Source organism: Belonocnema kinseyi, chromosome 1 (assembly GCF_010883055.1).
Source record: "Belonocnema kinseyi isolate 2016_QV_RU_SX_M_011 chromosome 1, B_treatae_v1, whole genome shotgun sequence".
In the NCBI taxonomy this organism is placed as follows: Eukaryota; Metazoa; Arthropoda; class Insecta; order Hymenoptera; family Cynipidae; genus Belonocnema; species Belonocnema kinseyi.
This window is the reverse complement of record NC_046657.1, coordinates 174237014-174245304: the sequence shown is the minus strand read 5'-3', so window position 1 is coordinate 174245304 and position 8291 is coordinate 174237014. Positions and strand designations below refer to the sequence as shown.

At 40.3% G+C, this 8291-nt stretch overlaps 1 protein-coding gene across 4 annotated transcripts in view; it reads right to left on the bottom strand.

The window, feature by feature from the left end:
• LOC117174646 (density-regulated protein homolog) overlaps positions 1-8291 on the bottom strand; it is a 71219-nt gene that overhangs the window by 8939 nt on the left and 53989 nt on the right. For all 4 annotated transcript variants that reach the window (XM_033363930.1, XM_033363936.1, XM_033363945.1 and 1 more), the window contains one exon: positions 3180-3264. In XM_033363930.1, coding sequence (XP_033219821.1) covers positions 3180-3264 — 85 coding nt within the window. The remainder of the gene's footprint in view (positions 1-3179; positions 3265-8291) is intronic.

Sequence of the window (8291 nt, the reverse complement as noted above, 5' to 3'; positions counted from 1 at the left end):
ATTCCATTCCAATTTCCTTAGTATATCGTTCGACAATCCCCAGAGCTAGTTGCAGTTGCTCTCTGTTTTTAGCATAGATCTTAAGATCGTCCATGTAAAATATATGAGTGACCTTGTACTTTCGATCTGCAGGTTTGCCGCACAAGTACCCACCGGAATGGCGCAGTGCTAGAGATAGTGGCAATAATGTAAGGCAAAAGAGAAGTGGGCTCATGATGTCGCCCTGAAAAACACCTCTCTGAAACGTGACCTTGTTAGTTGTCACACGATTTTTGCCAGATGAGATAGTAAATCAGGTTTTCCAAAGCGGCATCAATCTCTCTATGCACCCAACTATTTGCGGATGAACCTTTAAGATTTCCAAAAGACAGCATATTCTGATAATTAATCTGTTACGTCGTAACTATTTCTTATTTGACAATTTCAGGATATTTTAATGTCACTTTAAAATTCCTCAAAGCTACGAACTTTCCATTACTTTTAAATCTCTGAAAACTTCTAAATAGACGCAAAACTGCCATCCTTAAGCTAAAATCTCTTTAGTATAGTCGTAGTAGATGTGTACTGCAAACCATCGTAAGCTGGGTACTTTGTCAAATATCACGTCTTAAACATAAAATTTTATTGTCTTATTGCACCAAACCTTTTGGAACTTTACAATTTCATGCAGCTTTGCAAACCCATTTGCGCCCTAGACCTTGGGCAAAGGAAATTTACTGCCAAATATTTTCTTTCAAACTTTCATGGTAATAAAATTCCCACCTTCTTGTACCGGGAATCCAAAATGTGACGTCAGGCGAAGGAGTGTCCTGCCACCTCCACCATTATATCTGTAGCCAATCAGCGCATGACAAGGCCCTTTGTATTTTTCCGTTTGGTCAAAACTTGGGGTTTGCTCCGAAGTCCTGCCACTTCGAAAAGGCAGAAATCTTGTAACCGTCAAGCAGAGAACACCTGATTGGGTCGACCTCAGGCTATGTTCAATCATTTTTTTGTTAACTCAACATTCAAACATAAAAGTAATTTCTCACCTGTTAACTCTCAGATAAATTGTATAAATCCTGTGTGTGCGTGTGTTTAAAATAAACTAATGTTTAAACTTACTTCCTCGATTTATTAATCCTCAATTGCAACAATCACATAGATAATACATTTTTTGGTTCTTCGAGCCGGATGTTTTGCGGCGTAACAAATATTTTCTCGCGCGTGTAAATAATTAATTCATAATAATTGATTGATTATTAATGGTTAATTAGTTAATTAATTTTTTGCTATGTGGCTACAAATCCACGTGTTTCCCAATATTTTTTCTGATAATTGATACATCAAAAATGAATTTTATTGTCAAATAAATAGCAATATATTATTTTAATGTGAACATTATTTATATATTATTGTTGCAACATAGTATAAATACATTCCCATTAATGCATATCAAACATTATATGGTCAAAAAATCGAGAAATTTACCGCGAATCTAAGAAAGTAGCGAAAAAGTCAACTTTTTTAGATTTTTTGCAACTTTAAAGTCAATTACGGAAGGTAAAAGATATTTTAACGGAATTATTGATATACAAGTATAAATCTTCTTGCTTCAAACTATTTTTATTGATAATTTAAATCTCAAAAAAGAAATTTGTTGTTGTTCAAAGTTAAAGAAGTGCTTCGTTTTTTGAGATGTTTAGATATATCTACGATGCGGAGACCGAAGGATTTTTTGAAAAATAAAACTTCAGGGAAGTGTTTTTGACTGCCATAAGAAAGTTTTCATTGTTGTCAGAACTTCGCGCAAACAACATTTTGTTTTTCGATACGCCCTAATGGACACAGTGGCATGAAAGGCAATGAGATATCGGACATAAGATGGGGCTTACAAATAGCCCCTCTGTCATATGTGCGGAAAGGAGGATGAGATGGCTATTCAGATCCTTGGTCAGTGCCCCGCAATTTCGGGGAAACGTCTAACACTCACGGGCAGTAACAGCAACAGTAAGTCAAAAATATCGAACAATAGTATTGCTGCGGTCCCCATCGTATGAAGAGGGTTTTAAATTCACGCTTAGGATCACAAGGGGATGTAACGGGATCAACCAAGCATCTGCAACTTTTACGGTCTCAACCCAGGAAATAATATAATAATAGGAGACCATTTGCTAACATCCAATGGCTTTTCACTGTTTGTAGCTTACTATTTAAAAAATAGACATAATACACGAAAAAGATTTTATAGAGACCTAATGAAATATAAATTAGAGAACATGGTGAACCTCAACCAACTTCAGCGTAAACTTCTTACGCAACGAAAGTTCTTAGCAGGATTTAATTCTCTGATGTGGCCTCAATATTTAAGTAAGTAATTAGAAAAATCGATCAAGCCCGTTTTTTTGAAAATTAAAATATTCTGAATTTAAACAAAAATGTTCGATTTATTTTTTTCCTTCTTGGCTCAAATATATAGGAAACATCAGATAACTGAATCTTACAAAGAGTTTTTATTAAGCAAGAATTTCTAATAACCATAGGGGCAAAAAAACAATTCGCGCTACAAAAACCTCTATAGAAGACCCACTTTTCGCTTGTCACAGAAGTTTATAGGAACTTTTTTACTACACATTTTATGAATCACAGTGTACATATAATTGAAATTTTTGTAGATAGAAACAAATCTACAAAATAACATTAATTGAATTTTCCAAAAAAGGGCGCAATCGATTTTTTTATTTTTTACATAAAATATTCGGGCAACATCAGGAAATTAAATCCTGTAAAAAACTGAGGTTGAGTAAGAAGTTTAAGTTGAATTTGGTTGCAACTTATCGTGAGAGGAAATAAAATTTTTATTTAATCTATGTATCTATTCATTAAAAAAAATGTACAAGTAAATCCGAATTATTCAAACATTGATTCGTTCTCTTAATAAAAAATCAGGCATTAAGTTTTAATAATAAAAGGTTAATTTTCTATTAATTCTTGCGCTTTCTGGATTTAGAAAAAACTAGTTACATAACATTTCACCTGCCTTCAAAACCTATAAAAAGCAATTATTGGAAAAGTCATTCGTTCTTTCGGTTTGAAGCCCTGTAATTATTACAAAATTAATGTTAAGAATAAGATTAATTACATTGCTATACTTTTAATCATTTTACCTTAATAATGTTCTTGTGAAAATGTTATCTTACCCAGTTTAACTTTTTCGAATTCTGAAGGTAAATTTCTTTCGAGCCACTGCTTACATTTTTCATACTCAGGATAATATTCACAGTACTGCAAAAAAATATATTACAAGGCAATCGTTAGAATTTCAGTTATACCAAGGGCACGTTGTCTGACAACATCTAATTGCCGGTCTTCTTCCGGTCAATTTTTTATTTTTCCTGGTCAATGAGTCATTTAATTATTTCAAAACTGAGAAAAGCGCTATAGTTTATTTTAATATCTAATACCTAATTTGCTTTGAGAATAATATAAATATCGTAACTCTATACAGAAAAATAATCTTCTTTATGTTCATTTTCAAAATACCTTATGCTTTCCATAGGCAATACAAAATTGTACTCTTTATAAAAATAAATTAATGAAAGTACACTACCGCCACCTAAAACACGGGCACCTATTTTTTTGTACTTAAAAGTTTTCAATTTCATGAATTAGGAGTTAATTTTTCTCTCTCTTAAATACGTTGAAATCTATCTAATTTCTAAGTAATATAATTCGAAGATGAAGTTATCTTGTCAATTTTTTAAGAAGCTGCTGCAAAATAGTTCAGATTATACTGTTTTATCACATTCTATGTGAGGTTCAAAATAATAACTAAAAATTATAATAATTTAAGTAAAATTCTAGATATGGACAGGACCCCGAATCGGACCGCAATTGTCGGTTCGGATTGGGCCTCTGGTAAAGCCGTCTCAAATACAGTGGTCGGCACGTTCTTGCCCAGGGCAGGGTATCCTGCCCTGCCTGCCCTACCACATAGTTTCAGGGCAGTAACTGCGAGCTTGGGTGCTAATCTGGAAAATTGCAACCGCTCCCAGCGAAATCGCGGTAAGATTTCAGCCACAACCACGGCTCCCGACCGTGAGACACGTGGTTACAGTCTGTAAAGGAATCAATACGATGATCCAGCAAAAGCCTCGTACACCCTAAAAACACGGAGCGACCCAAGGACTACCGCCTTCTGCAATTTTCCCGCAAGTGTTTTAGCCTATTGTTGACACGCAGGGATGCTTTTTAGGCCATTAGCAAGTGAAAGCTTGGCACCTCCAAGAGCGCCGAAGATAAGGACGATTAGTTTCCGGGTACAATCGTTTCAACTCCCTTATAAGGTCTCGATACCTCTCTTTCTTTTCATTCTCCATGGTTATGATGTTTTTGTCAGCTGGTGCCGTAAATTCGATAAGGAACATGGTTCGCTTCTCGAAGTCAAGAAGAACCATTTCAGGCCTCGAGTGAGCAACAGAAACAATTGTCGAGAATATAAAGTTCCAGTATATGCGGCACTTCCCATTCTCGATAATTGACTCGATTTCCCTAGGAGCATTTAGAGGAACGATACTAAGGTCAATGCCGTAAGAGTGACAGAGAGGGTAAGAAAGAACTCTTAGTGCCGCATTGTGACTTTGAATGTAGGTCGTTCCCGCGTGAATTGGACAACTAGATAGTATGTGAGCTAAATGCTCCGGGTGTGCATGGCACGCCCTGCAGCTATCATGCGGAATGTCTTGGCTCATAATGTAGCGACGGTATGTTAAGGTGGAAATGACACCGTCTTGTCATGCAAAAATGAAACCCTCCGTACCAGACTTCAATCCGGGCGATTTAAGGAAAGCAAACATTAGCTCACAAGACATTGACTGATCCTTTACATTTCTGTGGAAGATACCGTGCATCCTCTTATCGAGGAGCTGTTCACGAAAGTTTTTCTCTTGTGCTTTCTTAATCCGGGCTTTCAGGAGTGAGTACTCGAGATAGATTAGATTTGATGCATTTTGCTCACCCCTAATACTGAAGTCAAGTCCGAGTGTTTCAGCAGCCTCCTCCGCTGCTTTGCACAGAAATGCTCCTTTGCCCACTTCTTCGTGATTCCCGACCATTTTAAGAAGAAGGTCTCTTCCATTTGCAACTCTACATGCTGTACCCAGAATAATCCTGTTGTGAAGACATTCAAGACTCAATATTCCGCGACCACCTTGACGGCGTGAGATGTACAGTCGCAGAACGGAAGACTTATATGCATGCTTTTGTTCATGTACATAACCTTTCTGTCCCGATATCAAGGGATCTGAGCTCATTATTCGACCATGGAACTACTCCAAATGAATAGAGTAGTACCGGGACGGCAAGAATGTTCGTTGCAGATACTTTGTTCCTCGCCGACAGTTCGAAAAACCAAATCTGCCGGATGATGAAGTTTGTATCCTTGATAGATGTCACATCCTGAATCTGGCTCTCTGACACGCCCAGGTATGTATACGTCTCTCCAGTGCAAAGGTGTCGTATAGCGCTTCTATCAACAAGCTCAGGATCTTCAGGGATGCCATCAAGTTTTCCTCGCTTTAAATAAACCTTGACGCATTTGTCTAACCCAACTTCCATTCCAATTTCCTTAGTATATCGTTCGACAATCCCTAGAGCTAGATGTAGTTGCTCTTTGTCTTTAGCCAAGATCTTAAGATCGTCCATGTAAAATAAATGAGTGACCTTATATTTTCGATCTGCAGGTTTGCCGCGCAAGCACCTCCGCTCTAGACTTCTCTTAGCGTTAGATAGTATCCGTATTCTCTCAACAATATGCTGCCTGATGGTCAGCAGCTTTGACTTGTTAAGTGTGTGATAACTGGTCCGGAGTTCGCGCGCGAACTTTCGAACCTTGGCGGTCAAATTCTTGCCAGATGTGATGTAGTCAATCACACACTGAATTCGGGACGTGTGCTGTCTTGCCCAGCCTATCTTTATGGCAAGTTGATGCATTCATTTTTTGGTCTTATGATCAAACGTTGGTTTTGTTTTACGGTACGCATCGGCCAAAGCTCTCGCTGCATTATACACACAATAATTGATAGCCCAGAGGTCGGATTTTCCGGAAAAATGTCCACGAAGCTCGTCATCCATTTCAGCCAGATCTTTAGACTTGACAGAAACCTTGGCGTTGATGTTTCTCCGGGTCGTAAAGCATCGCTCTTCTTCTATTGGATGCCTGCCATGATTCAGTCGCTCCGTCCACCCAAAGGTCGCGAGATCCCGTCGATACACCGCATTGAATCCATTTTCATTGGCTCCCCCAGCTCTAGGTTGGTCGGCATTGTTGGCCGACCCATTGTCGGGAGCTCTGCGCGTTCTGTTCTTTTGAACCGCACTTACTACAACTATGTTTGGTATTGTCATTGTGTTCCCACGAGAAGCTAGGGAAAGGGCTTCGTCCATCCTTGTAGATCCCCTCATGCAAGGAGAAGGCTGCGTACTCTGAGAGGTCGCTCGGTATCCCAGAGTCACCGTTCTAGACACCTCACCCAGGTGCATCCGGGTTGCGGATAGAGGGTCCCTGTACCAAAAGTTTCTGCTGAATATGGTTTCAAAAATAAAAAGGTAGTCGCGGACAATTGTCCAAGGGCGGTCCCGAAGGAATTAACCCCCAAGCGGAGGTGTGAAAACCGTGCCGAAAGCTGAATGGCACCTGGGTGAGGTGTCTAGAACGGTGACTGTGGGATACCAGGCGACCTCTCAGAGTACGCAGCCTTTTCCTTGCATGCGGGGCTTTACAAGGATAGACGAACCCCTTTCCCTAGCTTCTCGTGGGAACAACAATGACCACACCAGACATAGTTGTAGTAAGTGCGGTTCAAAACAATAGAACGCGCAGGGCTCCCGACAATGGGTCGGCCAACAATGCCGACCAATCTAGAGCTGGGGAAGCCAATGAAAATAAATTCAATGCGATAGATCGGCGGGATCTCGCGACCTTTGGGTGGACGGAGCAACTGAATCACGACTTGTTAGAGTGCTACGATGCGAGTGTGGCCCCTGAACGCGTTTACATGGCACGGCTGCATGCTCTGTGGTGCGAGAAATACCCGGAGCTATCACACTTTTCGCAGCAACGTCTGCGAAACCATCCTGAACTACTCCGTAAAAGGGGATATGTAAGCGGAACGCCTACTCTACGACAGCTACAACAAGCCAGCAACAAAGAAAGAGAGGTTACACTAAGACCAACCGCGGGCAGGCATCCAATAGATGAAGAGCGATGCTTTACGACCCGGAGAAACATCAATACCAAGGTTTCTCTCAAGTCTAAAGATCTGGCTGAAATGGATGACGAGCTTCGTGGACATTTTTCCGGTGAATCCGACCTCTGGACTATCAATTATTGTCTGTATAATGCAGCGAAAGCTTTGGCCGATGCGTACCGTCAAACAAAAACAACGGCTGATCATAAGACCAAAAGACGAATGCATCAACTTGCCATAAAGATAGGCTGGGCAAGACAGTACGCGTCCCGATTGCAGTGTGTGATTGACTACATCACATCTGGCAGGAATTTTATCGCCAAGGTTCGAAAGTTCGCGCGCGAACTCCGGACCCATTATCACACACTTAACAAGTCAAAGCTGCTTACCATCAGGCAGCATATTGTTGAGAGAATACGTATACTATCTGACACTAAGAGAAGTCTAGAGCGGAGGGAGAGGTGGGTCAGAGAAAGTCAACAGTTTCTCTCTGACCCATCTCGACTCTTTCAAGGCCCTCCAGTTACTGTCGAACACCCACCCAAACCAGAGGAAGTCGAAGTATTTTGGAGAGAAGTCTACGAAGTTCAGCATAGACTGGACGAAGACTCAGAAAATATAAATAGCTTCAAGGAGTTATGTGTTGCCCTCATAACACCTGATAAAAGAATGCCCACCCATCACTACCGAGGAGGTGAAAAAAGTATTAAGAGGGATGAGAACTATTCCGCACCGGGACCAGATTGTATCAAAACCTTCTGGTGGAAGAAGTTTTCTTCAACGCATCAGCATTTGGCCCGTATTTTCACCTCATATTTGAAGTCGGAAGAGCCGATTCCAGAGTGGTTGGTGGAAGGGTGCAATATACTCCTGCCGAAAATAGGCAACTTAGCTGATCCGAAGAACTACAGCCCAATAACTTGTGTGAACACGCCTTATAAGATATTCACAGCTATCCTAAAGGATAGGATTGTTCGGGCAATTGAACCTGTGTGGAAAGAAATGTATGAACAACGAGGCTCAAAGAAAGGCGTAGCCGGATGTCGGGAGAACCTGCTCATCGAT